Genomic DNA, 21509 nt, shown 5'->3' on the forward strand with positions numbered 1-21509 from the left:
AGGGAGTTACCCAGTAAAGACCTGTTCTGGGTAGACGCCTCAATGAAGGAACTGCGGGCCCATTCGTGGAGGGCTGAAGAAACCCTGACTAGCCTGTGGCAGCTGCAGCCAGCGAGAAATAGGCCACGCATGGACAACATCTTTGAGGCCTCATGGGAGAAGAGCGGTGCAGACCCAAAGCTGAGGACCGGTGACGGTCTGGCGGACGCGGCAGTGGATCCACGATACTTTCGGGACACGGGTCTTTCAATTCCCACCAGGTTCGTCGACAATGCTATTGTGGAAGACTTTGATTACGTTCATACGGCCACCAGCCTTGGTTTGTCCACCGAGGGCTGTCACTGCAAGTTGTGCCTCGCCGTCGATACCGTAACTAGGGCACTATTCGCGAGGAACGTTGCCCTTGGAGACCTCGGGAATACCATTGTCTCAGCCATAGTTTCGGTCGACCTATGTCTGAAAGCCAGGGAAATTGCTACCTCAAAGGGGACGGCAGTTTCGAGGGGGTACGTCAAGTTTGTCCCGGCACTTCCCAGTGATTCCGGCCACTCAAAGATTGAAGGCAAAGTGCACACAAAGGGAGATGGGGTCGGCCAGGTACGAAGTGCCGAAATGGCCAAGTTGTTTCAAGCTTTCGAGGCCAGGGGAGTTATGCGGAACACCTGCGTGTACAGTGTTAGTACCGCCTACGACTTTTTCGTCTACGGAGGACCATATGGGGGACTGTGGGCGATGCTTGATACTCAGTTCCTCTACGACTACGCAATCGGAAGTCGACCCGACTGTGAAGCTGAGCTAGAGTCGATACGACAACGCTGTGTCAACGTGGGTAAAGGTGCTGGCCACGAATACGTTGGCGACGGAGTATCTCTGAAACTTGCCAACTACGTGCAGACAAAGTTCAAGTTGGAAATGGAGGAAGCCGCCAGGACCACCGGAAGAAGCGCCTCGGGTTATGTGATATGGAGCGACCTGAGGGCCATGTGCGCGTTTCGGTGCACGGACGCCATTTTTATCAACGTGGCGTATGACTGCCGCGGGGACGATGCTTCATTACTTATACTGGGCGGCTTGGTGTCAGTACACGATCTCATTGACTTGGGTTACGACATTGCAGCTGGGGAAATGGGGAACATCTTGCCTACAATGTGTGGTGGGGACCTCGGACCCGAGTCATTGTCGAGAGCCTACGCTCGGATCGGCGCACTATTGACGTGGACGATGGAAAACCGCAAGTACGAACCAGACTCACTGGGTATCCTCTCGACATTCATATGGCAGCTGTCCAATGCTCGCCACCGCGTCATGGAGAACGCTGCCGCGGTTCCAGAAAGCCTCAGAGTCAGAGTGGACTGGAGGTTCGAAGCACCGATGCCTGTCTACCAAGACCTCGTTGACGACTCGAGGTTCGCACAGAACCCTCCAGAACAATTCCCAATCACGATACCTTGGTCTGGAGAGGTGGTGATGGGCGGTCATGCGCTCTTGCGTGTTGTTACGCAAGCTACGAGGCCAGAAGAACAAGAGGTGGTGGAATTGTTTTTGATCAAGTTCTTGACGGGGGCCACACAGCCGGAGTATGACATATACAACCCCGCCGCTCTGAGGTTGATGTGTGACGATGACTGGCAACGCAAAGTCGACTTCACCTGGGCCCTCTGCCTAGCAATGCACTTGGAGGGCGTTTTATACGCGGCTGCCGTTAGTTCGCTCAGGATCACCAGGAGCCGCCCCGCGAATGATGACAGGGCGGGAATGGGGTACGAGGACAGGTCGTGGTAGGACACAATCTATCGCTAGACATGACTTTTCGGTACCAACGGCTGAGAACCGCTTCGTGACCGGGCAATCAACGGGCTCGATCAGGATACGCTACTGCTTAACGAGGACACGGAGCGGATCGGACGGCGGGTGCTGGGGGGGCGAACAAGGTCAAGGTATACGACGAGACTTTGTCGCTCTGCAGAGTCTACTGATGCGCCTGGCTGATGAATGGGTTTGGGAAAGATTGATTCGATGGCTTAGAGATAATTAGTAGTTCACTTATCACCTTGGGACCTGGCTGGGGACGAGCGCAATAAGACCCCATTTCGTACTACAATAACTAACTACTCGCGGGGCCGACATGGAAGCACGCACGCGGGCGGCCACCAGCCAGTGACGTCCGTTCCATTGATCCGATGGCCGGCCCAGTCTGACTCGCGCTCAGGGATCGCTCTCGAGTACACGTCTGGCAAATAGAGGGCAGCGCCAGAGGAACGCATCTCTCACCACAATCCTCATGTCTGGCCAGTGTCGAGCGATGGATGCCGTGCAGCGACTCGTCGTCGTCGTCGTCGTGCGGCGACAAACAATCCCCCCAGCGGACGAAGCGGGCTGGTCGCGGGGGGGGAGCGTCACTGCGCGTCAATCACAACAGCCGAAATCCGGGGTACTAAGGCAGCTTGTGACGCAGATGAAGAACAGCATTGTGAGGATGCGCCGGTAGCGTTCTGAGGGGCTGCCGTGACAAGTCTCTGGCTCCGCCTGCCATCCGAAGAATTTGACAAGGTGAACCTCGAGCTTGGAGGAGCAGTAGCTGGTTCATAGAGAAAGGGGTGATATATGGTCGCAACTACCGGATGCACGCCTCTTTGGGCCTTTCAGGTGACGGACTATTTCGAGGCGCAAAGTACCGGCCGGCCCTGCAACACGAAACAGCTCCCATCGCACTACGACGTGGTATGTTTCGCAAAGCCAGAGTCGCGCAATGGCCACCTTGGCTGGCTCGATTCTACTTCGCACCCGCACTTTTATCGGCCCATTTCTGGTCGTCATTGCGCCGTCATGGTGTCAAGCTTTCCAGGTTCCCGCGCATCCTGCGTGCGTGCGTGCGTGCCCCCGCGCACGTACAGTGGGTGCACTCAGCACTGTACGGCATGTGGCAGGGGGCCCGCGCCCCTCCTCGGCTGCCGTCTCGCCGATCGGCAGGCGACTGGCCGCCTTTCTGCCGCGCCGCGCCGCTTGCCCCCGTAAGGTAGCAGCAACTAATAACCTCGACACCCGCGTCCTGGCGACTCCCCCTCCCGTCCATATCATCTCCATGTCAACCTCGACGTCGCCTCTGCAAGCACACATGCCGCATCAGCTGCTCCCCGGCCGCGTCGACTTTGGCCTCTACTCCTGACGACGAGTAATCACAAGACGCACACGACACCAACTGTAGCCGCCATGTCGGCGACCGGGCCAGTCCCAGGCCAACCCAGCGCCCCAGGTGCCGCCGCCGACCAGTTCACACCCGGCGCCGTCCCGACCTCGCCCTCGGTGTCCACCTCTCCGCCGACCCGTGTCATCCAGAACCAGTTGTCTTTCGAAACCATCTCCGACTCGAGCGACGAGGGTCTACATGTGCGCATGAGCCCTGCCGCCGCCCGGAGGTTTGCCCGCCGCAACCTTCGCCACGCTTCTGCCACGCCCGATCTCGTCACGAGCCTCGTGCGCCCGCCGTCGCCCGACACGCTCTACATTGCCCCCGAGGTTCACGGCCGTGTGCGTCATGGCGCGCTGGCTCGGGCTCTGTCCACTTCTTCGCCGTTGTTGGTGTCTGCCCGCGCGCCCAACGGAGCCTCTGACCGACGCTCCGGTCCTCTGCTTCCTCCCCACCAGTCCTCCCTCGACATCCCCGCAAAGTACGGCGGCGAGTCCGTCTTCGACATGTACGGCCTCTCGTACGTATCTGAACCGGATACGAACCTGCTATGCCCCATATGTCACGACCCCCTCGTCGATCCCGTTACTACGCCGTGCGATCATACATTCTGTTACCGGTGCTTGCGCAGGAGCATCTCTTCGAGTCCCTCCGGATCCGCCTGCCCCATTGACCGCGATCTCATTTGCTGGCTTGATTGCTTCAGCGCTGCAAGACTGATCCGCACCCAGCTTAACTCCTTGATCGTCAAATGTCCGTTCCAGGGGAGGGGTTGCACTAAGGAGGTGAGGCGGGAGGTGGTCGAGCGTCACGCTACCACCGAGTGCCGGTACAGGGAGTTCTCGTGTCCGGATATGACCTGCGACAAGAAGATGCGACACAAACCCAGGGACGACGAGTGCCCTCACCGCCAGATCAGCTGTTCGGATTGTGAGGCTGAGATGGAGCACGAGGACCGCGAACTTCATCTCATGTCGTGTCCCAAGGCCAAGACTCGGTGCCAAGGCTGCTGGCAGCTCGTGGTCCGGTCCCAAATGGACACGCATAGCGACACCGAGTGCGATGGCGTCGAGGTTGCATGTCCATACGAGGATCTCGGGTGCCCGGTACGCGCCATCCGCGGAGAGATTGGCGCGCACAAGCTTGGCTGCCCCTTCCACCCTGACACGGCGTCGGGTATTGTCATCAGGAATCAAAGACAGGTGATCCAATCCTACAACGAGCTCGGCAGCCAGTTACGGGACATGCAGACTAGGCAGGACGACACCAACCGTCGCATCGACGAGCTTACGTCGTCGATGAACCGGCGCGGCGGCGGCGGCGGCGGCGGCAACGGTAGCGAGTCTGTCCTGAGCGACAGCCGTACCATGCAGGACCTCGATGCGGGCTTCGAAGAGGTGCACCAGAATCTGACGCACCTCGAGGCTCGTCAAAGCATGTGGACCCTAAATCAGGTGATGCCCATCCGAGAAGAGGTGACGGAGTTGCGCAACAATATCAATATGATCCGGATGCATGTCAACTGGCTGCTCAACAGGAGCCGGGAGGAGGGCCGCATTCGAGCCGCCAATAACACGGGCGCGTCGACGACGATTCGACGGGACAGCTCTGGCAACGCGGGCCCGTTGCTGCCGGAACGAAGACGGTCCTCTGGGGCGGAGACGGACCTTCCGCGGCTATGAGACATGAAACAAATGAACAACAAACCATGTAAAATGAAGAAATGAACACAAAAGAGGGACCTGGGATCATCATTGTCGTGCGGCGTTTGGCGCCGGATACCCTCATGTCAAGGTACATTGCGTACATATCGCGGGCGATGACACTTGGACATGCAGCAAATGTGTAAAGGGGGTTTGTTCTTACTTGAGTAATGATGAACGAAAATATGTCCGGAAAGTCGGATAGAGCCGCGGGGATAGACCACGGCGGTGCGGAGGTGTTGGCGGCCAGCCCGTATATCGGAGAACTGAAAGAGGCGGACTTTGGCTGAGTCCCCGGACCCTACGAGCGGAGTTTGAGGATACGGTACGGTACGGTACGGGGTATCAGGGCCTTTAGACTATTGATTGATGCCCTGCCCCCCGGCTCTTCCGGGTAGTAGCAATTTGTCTCTTCTTTCTTTGTGCTTGTCTGTCTGACCGGGATCGTCCTTGGCGTGACAGCTGCTTGCTATCTGGGGCTGTGCGCAGCTGGCAGCGGGTTGCGCACCTTAGTACCTTACTAATTCTTCGAGGCAGCAGGTTGACAGTGGCCGGCTGGCCTCAGCTGCGTCCCGTCAGGTGTCTGCCTAACGCCGCCTAGGCTGCTGCTCAGGGCGGGCAGCTGGTGTAGGACGGGAGCTTCCATAAGGTTAGAAGGTAGGTTCTGGGCGGGTGCTGCTTCAGGGCACTTGGACGGAGTAAGCCGCCGGAGCAGCTCCCCGCATCAGCTACAAGGCGCTCTAGGTGTCGGGTGCCTGCCGTCGGGTGGCCTCAACGCACCCAACCCTCCAAAAACTCCCCGTCTCCATAGCCTGTGGTTCCCGAGGTAGATCTACCTGTAAAGGTACAGGTAGGTTCGGCCCCCACCACACTCCATCCCTCCGCGCCCACCGCCATGGCCCTGGGCTGCGCTACGCTGCGTTGCTGCCACCGCCGCGGGGCCCTGATGAAGTAATCCCCGGACCTCCATTCATCATACATCACATCCTCCGACCTTGCAGCCTTGCTCCTCTTTCCCACCACCGCAAACATCCCCTTTCCCACCCGCGTCTCCTGTTCATACGCGACGAGGGGGATCACGAAACGCCATGGATCCCAACGAGGAGCGCCAGATGTGGCCAGATGGCGACGCCCCGGACAAGGAGAAGATGGACCAGGCAAGCCGACCCTCTCACGCCTCGGCAGCGCACCCTTTCGATTGCTAACCGTGGAACGCTGCAGATTCGGGCGCGACGCCTTGCGAAGCTGGGCTCCGCGGCGGCCCCGAAGGCAGCTGACAACACAGACAAGCCAGACGCCCCGTCCTCGTCCTCGTCGACAACGACGCCCGCGCCGAAGCCTCCCCAGCCGAGCGAGAGCCCCCGAGCCAACATCACCGTCACACCAGCCCCGAAGCCGCCGCCGCCGGGCTCCAACCCCTTCACACAACTAGGTGTCCAAAGCAGCCGTAAAGACTCAGGTAGTTCCAGCCCGCAACGCAAGAGGTCCGCCGCTGAGACTGGAGACGGACGCGCAGCCACGCCACCGCCTGCGGCACGGAGCAAGCCCGCATCCGCTGTTGCCCAGTTCGAGTCGGACGCCGACTATACGCACAGGGTGCTCACGCAGGTGTTCCAAATTACCGTCGATCCGCATCACATGGCCAGCCCGTCAGGCCAACGGCTCATCTTCGTGCCGAACCTCAACCAGGAGCTCAACGAGGCCGGCGAGCCCTTGAAGCTGTCTGTCAACGTGCTCGACCAGGCCATCATCGAGGCATGCGGCACACTGCCCGCGTCCAGCCCGCTTTTCGGCTACCTGCTGCCGTGCTGGAAGCGAGTGGTCAAGGCGCACACCATGGCCAAGAACGCGAGCGCGACGAAGCTCGAGATGCTCGAGGAGGCTAAGCGGCTGTGCATGAGCAACTGCCTGTTTTCACTGACAATGCCAGTCCTTTACGGGTCCGTCCACCCCATACCGGCAATATGCACCTAGCTGACTTGAATCTTAGTCGAGACGTCAACATTGATCACGACTCGCTGGCGCCGTACCTGCTGCGTAGCATCACGGACGACGCCGGCCTCGACTTTGACTTTATAAGGGAGGCTATCAAGCGCTTTGACGACGACGAAGCAATTCCGGCTCTCTTCAATGATGCCATGGTTACCATCAGCACTCGGCTCTCCTCCCTGTCCCTTGGCGACGACTACAAGCCTTACATTCAGGCCCTCTTGACGTACACACGGTTCCCCGTCCTCATCTCCAATCTGGCGCAGCACCCTTGTTTCAACATGGCGCAGTCGGCGCACGGCATCGAACGACACACCATCCTCGGCCCCTTCTTCCGAATTTCGCCCCTCCAACCGGAGGCCATCAAGAGCTACTTCCCGGGCCCGCGATCTCTGGACCGAACGCGAATTGCAAACGCTCAGGACTCCCTACGCCTTACCCTGAGGGCTCATCAGGACGACCTCTTCGTCATCGCCAACGCTTTCATTCGAGCTGGTCCGGAGACGAGAAGCCTGACACTGAATTGGTTCGCGTACATTATGAACATGAACCACAAGAGGCGGGCGATCCAGGTCGACCCGCGAGAAGTGGCGTCTGACGGCTTCATGCTGAACGTTACGGCGGTCATGGACCGGTTTTGCGAACCTTTTATGGATAACGACTTTAGCAAGGTGGACAAGATCGACGTAAAGTATTTCAAGAGGCAGCCGCGGATCGACATCAAGGACGAGACGAAGCTCAACGCGGACCAAGCGACCGCCGACAAGTACTACTCCGAGAAGGAGGATGGAGAATCCAATTTCATCTCCGAGGCCTTCTTCCTGACACTGGCTGCACACCACTACGGAAGCGAGGCCCTAAACTCACAGCTCAAAAACATAGATCGAGAGATCAAGTACCTAGAGAAGAATATCAAGGCTATGGAGGCCGAGCGACCCAAGGTGGCCAACTCTCCGCATCAGCTTCGGCTGTTCGAGGAGACTCTTCGACGTCACACGAATGTGCTGGAGAAGACTATTGCCTTGAAATATGCCATCGAGGGTGCACTGCTTGACGAGCGGATGCAGAGCACATCGCTCCGGTTCATGCGATATGTTGCCGTCTGGCTACTACGGCTAGTGACGGGGTCGGACTACAAGCCTGGCAAGGAGATGGAGTGCATTAAGTGAGTACCCGTTCGCCCCTGTACGTGTGAAGCCTGACGCTGACTATACAAGACTGCCGCTCTCGGAGGAGCATTCTGAGGCGTTTGCCTGCTTGCCCGAGTACACGCTGCAGAACATTGTGGACAACTTCAAGTTCGTCTTCAGATGGCTCCCCAAAATCTTGCCAAGCGCTGTAGGCGAGGAGATGATTGCGCTATGCATCACCTTCCTCCGATCTTCGGAATTCATCAAGAATCCGTACCTCAAGTCGTCGCTGGTCTCGCTTCTTTTCTCGGGAACGTGGCCGTTCATGCATCTGAAGAAAGGCGTGTTGGGCGATCAGCTCATCTCCATTCCATTTGCGAACGAGTACCTGCTCCGCGCCTTGATGAAATTCTACATCGAGTGCGAGTCCACGGGTGGCAACGCGTTTTACGACAAGTTCAACATTCGCTACGAAATTTTCCAGGTCATCAAGACGGTGTGGACCAACGACGTGTACAAACTGCAGTTGTCCCGCGAGAGCAAGTAAGTTTACTACGCTCACCGGCGTGGCAGTTGTCGAGCTAACCTGTTGCCTCCAGTGTCAATCGCAGTTTCTTCGTGCAGTTCGTCAATATGCTTCTTAACGACGCGACGTACGTCCTGGATGAGGCATTCACCAAGTTTCCCAAGATGCGCACTCTTGAGAGGGAGCTGGAGAACCCTTCTCTATCCGCCGAGGACCGACAAAAGAAGGAAGAGGAGCTCCAGACTCTGGGCAACCAGGCCACGTCCTACATGCAGCTCGCCAACGAGACGCTCGAGATGATGAAGCTGTTCACGAAAGCCCTCAGCGAGTCGTTCACCATGCCAGAGATAGTGTCCCGCCTGGCCAGCATGCTGAACTACAACCTCGAGACGTTGGCGGGCAGGAAAGCAGCCGCCGAGCTGAGTGTCTCCAACAAGGACAAGTACCACTTTCGCCCCATCCAGCTCATTTCCGACTTTGTCGACATCTACCTCAACCTCGGCTCCTCGCCTGTTTTCGTTGAGGCCGTCGCCGCCGACGGACGCTCGTACAAGCCCGAGGTCCTCGACCGCGTCACCCGTATTCTGACGTCCAAGAATGCCAAGGATGCTAAAGACATTGCCGAGTGGGAGAAGATCAAGGCCAAGTTCCTGGAGGCCAAGCACGAGCTCGACCAGGCAGAGGTGGACCTGGGTGACATCCCCGCCGAGTTCGAGGACCCCATCATGGGCGACTTGATGAAGGATCCCGTGCTGCTGCCCAGCAAGCACATTGTCGACCGCTCGACCATTGTGCAACACCTGCTCAGCGACCCCAAGGACCCCTTTACGCGTCAGCCCATGACGGTGGACGACGCGATCCCGCAGACGGAGCTCAAGGCGAGGATTGAGCAGTGGCGCGCGGAGCGCATCGCCGAGGCCAAGGCCAAGATGGCCGGCGAGCCCATGGAAACGGCTGAGGGCTGAGGAAGGGCTGAAGGGGATTTCCCTCGAGGGTGTTGTGCCCGTAGATGCATCGGCCCCCCCAGCCAACCCCACCCTTTCCTTTACTTGCTCTATTTGTCTCTTCGTATATGAAAATCATTGCATTGCGATGGGTTGGGAAGACGGCTTTCTCTGTCTCTCTGTCTTTCTCTCTCTTTTCCTCTTTTTCTTTAGACTTGCGACGAGGAAAACAACGACTTTGACGTATTGCGTGGGTTCCTCTGGTGGACTCCTGTTGGGATGGCCAGTCCTGTTTTCTGTTTTGGTCACTTACCTATTGTCGCCGGGGGCGGATGAGAAGATCCTGCAGGGGGGAAGGGCTAGGGAGGGAGCAAAAGTGCTCCTCGTTTAGAGGGGACAACGAGCCATGTAGACCTCGTGCGTGTGTTGTGAGGACCGCCGCAGGGACGCGGTGGTTGACGAATGCCTCACAGGAGGGGGAGGGAGGGGGTCCGGTCTGAGGTTGGAGAGAGGCGGTACCTCATGACGCGAGAATGGAAATACGTACATGACGAGTCACGTAGTGCGCAAAACGGCGTTGTTGTGTTGATGTACGTGCACCTGTATCTGTCTGTGTGTGTGTGTGTATGTGTGTGCAGACGGAGCATCAGTCTCGCCGCTCCGTGGGAAAAGGTTTGGCCTGCCTGTCTGGCTATTCACCCCCCATGTCACAACGGAGCAAAGCTTCTTCTTCTTCCCTTTTTTACCTTTGCCTCGCGGCCGCTTTTCACTTTTCCTGCACGCGAGGAGAACTACTACAGGCAGGCAGGCAGGCAGGTCATCAACTAGGGTATCTTTTCGTGTTGAACGTGCGCATATCATCATCATCATCATCATCATCATCGACGCCATCGCTGTCGCTGTCATAGTACTCACATCCCTCTCCGTCATCAGCGGCCGTGGCCATTGGTATTCTCGACGTCCGCGTCCACATCCGCCACCACTTCCTCCCACGGCAGGCCTTTTCCATGTTAAAAAGAACACCGCCCGTCTATATCCCCCCCCCCCCCCCCCTTTTACGTCTGGAGTACCCGGCCGAGGGACCTGTGTTCGGCCAGCACGACGTCCAGCTCGGCGACGAGCTGGCCCTTTCTCTCGTCGCGGCACCAGCTGGCGTCGATGGCGCCGCGGAGTATCCATTCCCAGTCGGCGACGGAGAGGGCGAACTCGTCCTGCACGCGGCAGTAGACCTCCTGGATGTAGGCACCAAAGTAGGCCGGGTCGTCGCTGTTGATGCTGAAGCGCACGCCGCCGTCCAGGTACGCCCGCACGGGGGCGTGGCCCAGCTCGGGGATGTTGCACAGTCGCACGTTGGACCACGGGCATAGCGTCAGCAGCGTGCCCGACGAGGCCAGGCGCGTCACCAGCGCCGGGTCCCGCGCGGCCGAAAGGCCGTGATCGATGCGCTCGACGCCCAGGTGGTCCAGTGACGCGGTGACGAACTCGGGCCCGGCTTCCTCGCCGGCGTGGGCCGTCAGTCGTGTCCCCGTGAGAGCGACCCGCGCGTAGAGCTCCTTGAAGAGCTCCGGGGGAAAGTCCTTTTCGCTCGACACCATACCGAAGCCCGCGAGCACGCTGCTGTTGGCAACATCTTGGGTGGCGGTAGCACCGGCACCGGCAAGAGCAGCAGGAGGATGATGAGGGGGTGAGAGGTGGCCCCGGTCCAGGACCGTATCGACGAGGACGTGCGAGTCGGCGAGCGGCAGGTGTCGCAGGACACAGACAATGTACTCGACCGTGATACCGAGCTCACCGACGGCTCGCCTCTTAGCCGCGCCGAGCCCCTCGACAACGGTGTCGTATGAGACGCCACGGGCCGTGTGCGCCTGGGGGTCGAAGAAGACCTCGGCGTGGCGGACGCGCTGGGCTGCGGCCTTGACAAAGTACGCCCAGGCGAGGGCCTCGAAGTCGGCGGCTGTGACGAGGACGCTCATGCCTTGGTAGTAGTAGTGCAGGAAGTCGTCGAGGCACGTCCAGTGCGCGTAGCGGGCGAGCAGGGCCTCGGGCGAGGCATACGCCGGGTCGTCGGGCAGCGCGACATTGTTCTTGGCCGCGAGGGCGAACAGCAGCGGCGGCTCGAGCGTGCCTTCGACGTGCAAGTGATGCTCGACTTTGGGCAGGGCCACGAGAAGGTCGTGGAGCGGGGACTTGCACATGATGTTGGACCGTTCCGTCGCCGCTTCTTGGACGAGGCTGCTTGTGATGTGTCCGCTGTCTCCCCCGGCGTACACAAAGTCTGGACTGTGTCGCCACGCGCACACCCGTCGTTGCGTCCCCCTCCCCTTGGATTGGATCCAGTGCCCCTTCTCCGCACTCATAGCCTTCGCCGACCTCTTCGGAAGTTTCGGAGCACTCCGGCCCTTGGCGTCGGGACCCCGCGACGCCTACCTATCGCATGGCAGGCAGCCCCCGTCTCTGTGCAAAGGACAGTTAGCGACATATTGTCTTGTCCTGTAACTGAAAGCCGCCATCGCGTCTACTACGGTATGCCCGCGTGGCGGCTTGTAATCGACCTTGGCTACTACGTATCTATCACAAGCCTTGGTTGTCGTGCCGCCCGCCCGCGCCGCGCTTGCACCCTCGGTCTGTTGGATGTTGGCAGACGGCGTCTTTTTGAAGCTCCCAATGGCATGGAGCGCCGTCAGACGGCCCCCGTCGTCTTAGCCAACGTCGTTGCTCTTGACGATGCGCTGGCTGCCAAGATGCCTCAGCCACCCTCCTTACACGAACATGAAAGCCCTCGCTTCAGCGGCTGACGCAGCGGTGGCGGATCAGCCAACGAACGCCTCTTCATGTCGACCCATTGTGCTTGTGCTACTGCTACTGCTGCTGCTGCTGCTGCTGCTGTTGCTGACATGTCAGTTGAGACAGCACCGGTTGGTCCGTCGGCCTTGAGAATCGCTGTCGAGTGCCAACGACACGGCATGGGCCGGCTGCAAGCCGGTGAGCTCATGGCTTGCGCAGCAGAAGCGCGGTACCGGCAGCCCGTTTGAAACACACGCGTGCGTGGGCGGGTTGGCGGCAGATATCCACCTCGCCAGTCCGCCTGTATCCGTGATCCGTGGGCGTCAACCGTGCCGTGCCATGCCTCGCCTGACCTGCGCCCGTGCGTCGCGCATCTGCAAATATAACCTCTCTCTACACACGTCGTCGTCTTCGTCTCGTCCTCTCTCCGTCTGTCCCCAACAAGGGACGGACGAGCCAAGCCGGGCGGGCCTGTTACATCCGTTTCGGATCATGACCCGCGGAGCCGAGGCGGCGGCGGCCTCCTCCATGTCCAACCCAACCGTGTTTCATGCCGCGCCGACCGACGGGCTCTGCAACCTGTCGGGCGCTTGCGGGCCGGGGTCCAGAAGCCAAGCTCTGAAGCCAAGCCCTCCTCCGGTCTTGGGTGATCCCAGCCAGCTCCATCCAGCACACCTTCAGGAGTCAGCACCCCGGCCGTATGTACGAAAACGACCCCCCACCCCACAACCAAAGCCACGTCTCGGAACCTGCTCGGCCAAGCGTGTGTTACTTGCTTGCCTCACACTCGTTTTTGCACGACGGACCCCGCAGCATGCATGAGTTGAAATCAACGGCTCCCATCGTGACCGTCCGTGACGGGTCGGCGTCGGGAGCGCCTCCCAGTGGCTCGACCATCTCGATCCTTGGCCCATCATTCGCTGGCGTACGACCATTGCCGGAACAATCGTCATGTCTAACCTGGCAGCCCTGATATGCAAATCAGCCAAGCAGAGTGTGAGCAGGATGCTGTGCTGCACTACGGATGTAGGATGTACGTGCATCAAAGGCCTCGAAGCAGCAATAAGAGAGAGCCGGCCACCACCTCGGGAGTGTCCTGGGCATCAGGCCCCTTCTAGTTGCTCTTTCGGCACGGTACTGCAAAGCCCTTTCTTTGACGAGCGCTGTTGTCGAAGCTCGATGCACGTCCGCGCTCTCGGCTCACGGCACAAACGACCTTTTCCGTCCCGGGTTGCGGATGGCGCCCAAGAGTCATTTCGTCAGCCTCCCGGTTGTGTCGGCAGGCCATGTTGGAGTCGGCTGAATCGTCAAGCAAGCGATCACGGCGCACGAGCTTCCAGGTGCCGGGATACCCAGGGGCTTGATCCTCCACAACAGCAAACCTCGTCGACGCCATGACGCCCGCCAACAGCCTGAATGCCGCCTGGTCCCAACTTGACTCGCTTGGGCGGCAGTTGCCCTCTCACCATCCTCTCTCCCTCACTCTCTCTGCGTCCAGAGCGGGGCGGCGCCGTTCAGAGGCAGCCCGACTCTTTTGCCATCGGCGGTGAGAGAACGCCCTCAGAAATCTGCATTCATCAGCGGCCACCACCACCACCACCACCCCCCCATCAACAACATATCCTTGCCCACCCCGGCGGCAACCCGGCTGTCTGGCCCTTGGGTCCGCTGCTAATAAAGCCAGCAGCCTCGCGTGCTGGATCCGACGGATGGCGCAGCCTAACAGCGATCGTCGGTCCGTGTTGCGCCGCGCCTCTAGCGCCAGAGGCTCCCGAGATTGGCTTTCCGGCTACCTGCGTACGTGCGTGCAAATTGCCCGCAGCAGACCAGGGGCCAGGAAGCCCCCCAGCGTGACCTCGTGCCATCTGGTCCGCCAGGGCCTGGGACAAGGCTTCTTCACCCATTGGCAATCATTGTGTCAGTGTCCGTTTGTCTTGTCTGAGCCGAATGAATGACTGCCTAAAAGCTCGGACCCTTCTTCGTCTCCAAGTTACTCCTTGGCCAACGCCCCGCTGCCAGGAGGGCTCTTTTATGCCGAATCGTATGGTACGGTCGGTACGGTCGGTCCGGTCGAGGGGCAGCCGTGAGACAGTGTCTCGCTCCGGGTGCAACGCTGGCCATACCGGCCATGGACGCTGCACAGCAAGTACCGTAAGCGCATGTACAGAGATGTCTTGACAATCATCATGCTCACCCGAGCCGTTGAGAGTCCAGTTCTATAGCCGTGCCAGTCCAGTCGACCCCGCCACAGCAATTTTGCCTGTGCTGCTGACACTCGAGTGAAGAAGTTGTACTCGCGATGCGACTGGGTACCGACATCCCCTCCCATTGCCAATCCATGGTTCGGCCCTGTCGATGTCGGGACACCCAATACAAGACATGATTACCTTGCAGGTCCCTCTCCTTTCCGGCCCCCTGGCAAGTTCCGGAGGCAGCCGACCAAGCGGGCTCGCTCCGGAATTGATTGCGCTGCAGGTCCGATACAGCACCCAGGAGGGGAAATGACGAGTGATGATCTCTAGCCCTCCGCCCAACGACGATCCAGTGCGGCGGGCAAGCTTGACTGCTACCTCCTCTTCTTGCAAGCCAGTGGACCGAGGAGGAGGAGGGGGAGGGGGAGAGAGAAAGGGGGGGGGGGGGGTGCGTCAAGAGTGTCAACCATCATCACCCACAGCCACTCTTCCTAATGTCTGCAAGCCTGCTTGAGAAGGGATAGGAGGCAACATCACATGTCCCCAGGCGGGCGCGCGGCAATACAGTATTAGCAGTACCTCCTCTGGAGGCACATAGATCTACACCATCCATAGTTTATCTGGAGTCTCTAGCAATAGACGCGCAATCCTCCTGTTGCGGAAACAAGCCGCTAGTCTGGGCGAGGTCCAAATAGACACGGAGCTGTGGTCCCGCGCGGCGAGCCATGTGGTCCGGGCGAGCTGGAGCCGGCGGGCCTGGTCTGGTCGCACCTCCAGGGCAAGCCGGGACGGTGTGGAAGCCCACAGACATTCTGGAAGCCACAGAGCTGGCACCACTTGTCGCTGCGGCCGTGGGTCGGGTTGCGCCCGCTCGCCCTGGGACGCCCCATCGACCCCGGCGCCGGTGTTTCGTGCTCCAAGCCAGGCGCCTTTGGACGGAGCACCTAGCATGGGTGCCAGGTGTCAGGAGAGTGCTGTGCCACCCGAATGTCGATGTCCAAGAGCCATGCGCTTACGCGTGCATGGGGGTCATTTGAGTAGTAGGTTGTCGTCAACATGCTGCAACCGCGCATCGCATGCCGAATGGGCACAAAAGAAAAGACAGCGGTCGTGTAAAATCGTTGCCTCGCCTGGCTGCGAGGAACGCACCGTCAACGAAAATCACCCACGAAAAGCCAAGGTCAAGGTGACGATGAATCGCTTGGCTGCCTGGCTGGCCGTTGGGCGGGCGACGGGCCGATGGCAAGCAGGTCGAGCCGTGACAATACTACTAACTAGTAACTTGAGATGGAACCCGGGACGATGTGACAGCCGGGCCGACCGAGCGGTCTTCCCCTGGCGGAGTTGGGCTGGAATGAGGCGCGACCGTCATGTCCAGGGAAGCCGAGTCCCCCACAGGCCAAGGCCTGGGACTCGGTGTTGGGGCATGTCGCCGCTGAGGCTTGATTCGCGGAAACCGACCCCCTCCGCAAACAAGTCGTTTGAGTGACGACGTCAAAGGCTGGTCGGTGGACTGGTGGCTTGGTTGCCCGCCATCCCGCTTGGTTGACCTTCCTCTTAGGAAGCCCCAACCGTGCTCGATCGTCGCCGGACCAGGCGCTGCCATGTCGGCTGGTTGGTCGGTGACAGCCACGCAACCAAGGGGGAGGTTGCTTGATGCGAGGACCAGGGCTACCAACACGACGAGCAAAAACGGATGTGCTTCGTGTTTGAGGGTTAAGGTCGTCCAAGTCCTTGGAATAGGTCAGCCAGTTATGTAGTATATGCAGGGTATCAGCCATCAACATTATCCCGAACTGCCCGGCAGGAGGAGCATGACGACAACCGCGAAGCAGCATATCTATCAGAGGGCCGAAGATGCTGGTTGTACCTGGTACAGCAAAACATGACACAGTCGCTATCCATATGGATACTTGCTCCCAGTACATGTAGGCTGAGGGAATAAACCAAGGTCGACGCGAGAGCGCTTTGGCCAGAATGCCGCCTCAGCATGTCTACATGGTCATCTCCAGGTGGGTACCAAGCAAGCAAGTAAAGTTATTTGGTAGGTCCAGCTGAGATCCTTGGTGGTGGGAGCAGTGAGCGCGTGCTGCCCCTTGGGTGCGGCAGGATGGCCGCCAGCCACTTTAGCCTATTCGCGGGCGCCTTGAGGGGCGCAGACACCGGCGCGGCCGCTGAAGAGGCGCACATCACCAGTGGTCCGGGCTGGCTGTCGAGGTGCCCAGGTGTGGGCGGCAGAGACGTTCCGAGAGATCCTGGTTCACTGGTGGTAAGTGGCAACCTCATATCACCTCTCTCTCCCGCCCCTTTGCTGGCCCGCTAGCCTCGGCTGCTTTACCGACTGCGGCGGTCGTCGCGGCGGGTGGGTGCGGGTTCACGACTTGCGAGGTCGATGTGATAATGGCCGCCATGTGCTCCGTGCTCCTGGCCCGTAGTCGATGGCTCCGCTGTCTTGTGAGGACCGAATGACCCGGGGCTTTTTCGCGACAATACTTGGGCTGGCCGCCCAGGCACCCGGGCAGAGCCAACACCGACCCTGTGGCATTGGGGAGTTTCGCGGATTGTGAGAACAAGCACTACTAGGTATTCAGTACTGATTGCTGCAGCGTGAAAGAGAGAAACAGACGTGTGCAGCCAGCCATGTCTCGCTGGCGTCGGCTTCGGTCGCCGTATGGGAGCGTGCTCAGGGATTATTCGGGCAAGTAGGAAGAGCAGAAGCAGGCATGGTGCTGCTGATCAAGCCATGGGGACAGCACGCCGATGAGATGAATCATTGTGGCGCATAGGCAGGGTCGGAAGTCTACGAATGCCGTGCGTCTACAGCCCACACGACTGACTGTTGAAAGAGTAGGTACCTACCTTGCATACGGTGCATGTGCGTTTGCGTGGCGCGCGCCCCAGCATATATGGCGGGCTCTGCTCTCGTCAGCACAAGGGGGCTTGGGAGTGAGGCCATTGACGCCGGATGGGACATGTGCGCGGGAGTGGCCTTCTGGCGCCTCCGGGCCCGCCCTCTCGCTGTCTTGAGTTAGTACTAAGGAGCTGGAGCCACGGAGGGCAGCCTCCCACCCTCCTTGCTGTATTAGTCGGGTGGGAGGCTTGATTCATCAGGCTCGTGCCTGCCTAGTGGGGGGAGAGGCACAAGACGGATGGAGATCTGCGGTGCCGCAACGAAGCAGTCGGGCGTCCGTCATGAGCAATGGGGGAGGAGCGGGCAGCACCGGCCGCAGGGGAGGCAGGAGCTGTGGCTTTCCGAGGCAAGAAACATCCTGGACAAGGCGTGGCTGCAGGGAAAGAGGTAGCAGAGGCCGGCCAACATCCACGAGGCCACTCACTTTCTTTGCTCACCTATCTGCTGTAGACCTCGTTGTACATTATGGAAGGTATGCTTGTGTATCCGGGATTGAGGTTTTGGTGCTACCCAAGGCTCAACAGGTGGCAGCTCCCCTATCAATGGGTACTACCCAGGTACCGGTAGGTAGGTAGGTCCCTAGGTGCTTGTGCAAGATGGGAGCTCCTGTGGTGGCACTTGCTCTGGCTGGATCCTAGAGCCATGGAAGCCAGCCATGGAAGGTACGAAGGTACCTACCTACCTCAGTCCCTGCAGCCGCCGTCGCAGGCAGCAAGCAGGCTTTATTACCAGGCATATGGTAGTACTCAGCAGGTACGACTCAATCCTGTGCCTTCCGCGGGAGCCTAGTAACTTCAGTGCCTGAGGTTAGTACTCACTACGATTCCGTACTTGCATTGGAGGTTACTGGCCCAAGGTACTACCTTAACTAACTGAAGCAAGTACTCCTTCTTTCCAAGTTCTGGGCCGAATTGATTGAGCTAAAGCGCCTCCCGCCGTGCTCCGTGAGTGCTCGCACCTTGGGGCAGTCCTCGTACCTCTAGCCCCTACCTAAGACATGAGACGTACGGCATGGTACAGTGCCATACAAGCCAGGGTACGATGGAGGTAGGTCGTCCGGAGTCGTGGTGCACACGTTGCACCGGCATGGTTGCGCCTCGCCGCCGAGACTCGACTGCGTGCGTGCGTGCGTGACAGACAGACAGACAGACAGACAGAGAGACAGACAGCCTGCAACAACCTCCACCACGGCGGTTGGCAACCCTCACGGTTAGCTCCGTCCGTCCGCGCTCATGTCGCCCGCACGCGCACCCACCCTATACTGTGCTGCACTGCGCTGCACTGTATCTCGACTGCACGTCTTCATGCATGGCTGGCTCGGTGGTCGTGCCTCGTCCATACCCGGTTGGGGAATGTGCTGCCTGCCGACACACCGCGCAGCGTGCCCGCCCGACCTGGCCGTTTGTTGCCTGTTCCATCATTGATGGGGGGGTCACCGTCCGCCTGCGACTCCGTCTCCGTCTCCACGATCGTGGGGTCCAACAGCCGCCCATATTCAGGGATGCGTGTCAGGGGATGCTACACAGATAGGACCTGCGCACTAAGTTGGGATGGGGTACGGAAAAGTACCTTCAACAGTAAGTATGGGACGATACACTTCTCCATCCAAGGTGCATACGCCACTGACACAGCGGACGAGCGAGTCGACACGACCGGGCCAGACGCCGCACGCGCGCACACACACGCACGCAACGGCTATCCTTGGTCACCCGGCCCACGAGCGCAGAAATGAACAGCACAGCACGACGCATCCCCATCTACGCCTTACAGGTACAGCGCGTCTCGTACTCGCCGGAAGCCATGCTACCCCACGAGCACGCACATAATGTCGCATCCGCATCTCTCTCTCATGCCACACGCGGCGGCTGCTCTCGGTGCTCGACTAAGATGGGTCGTACGTTCCTCTTCCAACGACACGACACGAGACGACACGGGGAGAGATGGAACAACGCAATGTAAGGCAGCCTAAGTCAACGGCCCGTCCGTTCCCAGCCGTTGCAACCCTGTCATCTGTCGGTCCAGTCCAGGGTCTCGCTGAGCCAAGCAACGTCGTCCCGTCGCCCGGCGCTATTCTCAGCCGAGGTCTTTGGCAATCCGGCGACAACGCATCTCAGATCAGCATCGTCCACTCCCATTGCGGTCCTTTGCTGAGGGTCGTGAGTGGATGGCGGCCGGGCTAAACCGTCGCTCCACGAGACAAGCATCAAGTCCACGGCTCACCAGCAGGACAAGCGCCACTTCCCTGGGCCGCCCGGGCCCATGCAAGCACAAGTGGATGACAACTAACTTAGTCGTTACTCTCGGCGGCCGCCCTGTGCCCGACGCCGCCTGCGAAGCTGCCAGCCCTGCACCAAAGGCCGTGGATGGGGGGACATGGCGTAAAGGCGCGCGCACCGGCCTGCGACTTGTACATGCATGTACGACATGCACGCCCAGGAGTCGCGTCGTGGGTTTTGGTTCTCTGCCAGACTGGCCCTCGCCCCGCGTCGTGTGGCGCTGCGAGGGAAGCAAGCACCATCGAGATCACTTTCCCTTCAGACAAGGGCCTTGTTCCGGCGGTTCACTCGGCTGCAAACCGAATTCCCCACCCTCGATGACCCTGAGGGGACTCGTCACCTCCTCCTTGTTCTGTCACGGATACTGCCGTGCCATTGGCGCGCACGCGGAGGGGTGGCATCCTGGTCCACACACTTGGCCGCCCACAGGCTAACTCGAAGCCTTGGCATGTTCAAGTCAGGTAAATTGGTAGGTACAGTGAGCTCTCGCTCGCCGTCCATTCTGATTCTGGCATTGCCATCTCGCACGGCGGCACCATCCGCCCTCGGAGACGCCTGGTGGGATCCCGGAGGACGCTCTGAAAAGGGCCAAGTGTAGCTAGTATGCTCATCGACGAGTGCCATTCTTCCGAGCGAGTGGCCATCTCCCCAACCAAGGCTGGCGTCGTTTCGAAGAAGCAAGCAGCGGCGTTCTAGTCAAGCCAGTGTAGGACGCTTCGCACGAGGAAGACGCAGTATTCGTACATCCTGGGCCTAAACCGTGGATCTACAGCGGTCCTGAGTCTCGAGCGTCGACGAGTCGGATGGACTATCGAGTCGGCAGGGGAGGTGGTAATAGGCTTCGCACGAGTAACATGCGCCCGAGGCCTCACTATTGCGGTATCCCGCGTCCTTGGCGGCTGTGCTGCGCTCCTCGGACCAGTTTGAGGCTCAACTCGGCCCGCCAATGTTGCCCCGAGACCCAGGCAACGCTGTCACCTCTCGGCGCGTGCGTCCTTTTCACGGCTGGCGCGCGGAGCGTGGGTGGGCCTGGGGCGCTTCAACGACCCATTCACTAGTCGACGGCGCTGCAATCATGCCTGCACATGGAGTCCAAGGTCTCGTCAACTCGGGTCGCGTCGGGCAGACGCAGATGCTGATTCATCCATGGCACGTACGACGAAGTAGTATCGTCCTTGGAACTGCCGGTAGCCATGCCCGTTGAACATGTGCTAGGTGCATCTGGACGATCCCCAAACCTTATGGTGCTGGTGCGTGGGGGAGAAGGCAAGGTCATCCATGCCAAAGACACGGTCTGCACACACTCGGCAGAGCAAATCAGGGATGTATAGATATCGCCACGGACGGACGGGTCGAGCAGCAAGGACTGCTTCTTGGCGCGGCGCGCACCACTAACAGGGCCTTGCTGCCACGCACGAGGCCGCTGGACCGCTCCTCGACTCGAAAGGGCAGTTGCTGCACCCTGCTTTCTGGGTGCACATCATATCCAGAAATAGGAGACCTGGACCCAGCGGGAGCCACATGCCGAGGAAAGCTTGGCATGATCGGTCGAGGGGATAGTTTGTGCTCCCCGCTGACTGGCGCTGCATGGCCTGCTTGCGGTAGTACACGAGAGACTGGGCGACCTTTCCGGGAGCCGGATGCCGACGGACTGCGGTCGATATCTGGATTCTGCACATGAACCGCCGACGACGGTTCTGTTGCCGGTGCTCAACTCCGACACGTCCATCCACCCAGCCGGGGCGCTCCCACTAACCTCAACTAGAGCGCCGGCATGGCACGCGCCGCCCGACTTGGTGAGGGCTTGTGAGTGAGTGAGCCCCAAGGGGATGATGCCGCTGGCCGCCAGGCATAGCATACGTGTACA

General features: G+C 59.7%; 4 protein-coding genes across 4 annotated transcripts; 3 read left to right on the forward strand and 1 right to left on the reverse strand.

Annotated features, from left to right (window-relative positions):
- Window positions 1–129: 129 nt before the first annotated feature.
- Window positions 130–1782, forward strand: JDV02_010327 (uncharacterized protein; the record flags this gene model as incomplete). Its single annotated transcript, XM_047992061.1, has 1 exon — window positions 130–1782. The coding sequence occupies one exon, from the start codon at window positions 130–132 to the stop codon at window positions 1780–1782; it is 1653 nt and encodes a 550-aa protein (XP_047848074.1).
- Window positions 1783–3086: 1304 nt separating this feature from the next.
- On the forward strand, window positions 3087–5254 carry JDV02_010328 (uncharacterized protein). Its single transcript, XM_047992062.1, has one exon. It carries the CDS (start codon window positions 3211–3213, stop codon window positions 4867–4869), a length of 1659 nt encoding a protein of 552 aa, XP_047848075.1. The 5' UTR covers window positions 3087–3210; the 3' UTR covers window positions 4870–5254.
- A 500-nt stretch (window positions 5255–5754) lies between these two features.
- On the forward strand, window positions 5755–9933 carry UFD2 (RING-type E3 ubiquitin transferase). Its single transcript, XM_047992063.1, has 5 exons — window positions 5755–6047; window positions 6112–6830; window positions 6881–8044; window positions 8097–8552; window positions 8609–9933. The coding sequence occupies exons 1-5, from the start codon at window positions 5979–5981 to the stop codon at window positions 9498–9500; spliced, it is 3300 nt and encodes a 1099-aa protein (XP_047848076.1). The 5' UTR covers window positions 5755–5978; the 3' UTR covers window positions 9501–9933.
- Window positions 9934–10290: 357 nt separating this feature from the next.
- Window positions 10291–11748, reverse strand: AAH1 (Adenosine deaminase). Its single transcript, XM_047992064.1, has one exon. The coding sequence runs from the start codon at window positions 11672–11674 to the stop codon at window positions 10535–10537; it is 1140 nt and encodes a 379-aa protein (XP_047848077.1). The 5' UTR covers window positions 11675–11748; the 3' UTR covers window positions 10291–10534.
- Window positions 11749–21509: the final 9761 nt, after the last annotated feature.

This window comes from Purpureocillium takamizusanense, chromosome 12 (genome assembly GCF_022605165.1).
Source record: "Purpureocillium takamizusanense chromosome 12, complete sequence".
Classification (NCBI taxonomy): Eukaryota; Fungi; Ascomycota; class Sordariomycetes; order Hypocreales; family Ophiocordycipitaceae; genus Purpureocillium; species Purpureocillium takamizusanense.

Coding starts and splice junctions, on each gene's coding strand:
- JDV02_010328 (XM_047992062.1), top strand. CDS start 3,211: ATGTCGGCGACCGGGCCAGTCCCAGGCCAACCCAGCGCCCCAGGTGCC.
- UFD2 (XM_047992063.1), top strand. CDS start 5,979: ATGGATCCCAACGAGGAGCGCCAGATGTGGCCAGATGGCGACGCCCCG. Junction 6,048..6,111: donor ACAAGGAGAAGATGGACCAG/GCAAGCCGACCC, acceptor GGAACGCTGCAG/ATTCGGGCGCGACGCCTTGC. Junction 8,553..8,608: donor CAGTTGTCCCGCGAGAGCAA/GTAAGTTTACTA, acceptor TGTTGCCTCCAG/TGTCAATCGCAGTTTCTTCG.
- AAH1 (XM_047992064.1), bottom strand. CDS start 11,674: ATGTGCAAGTCCCCGCTCCACGACCTTCTCGTGGCCCTGCCCAAAGTC.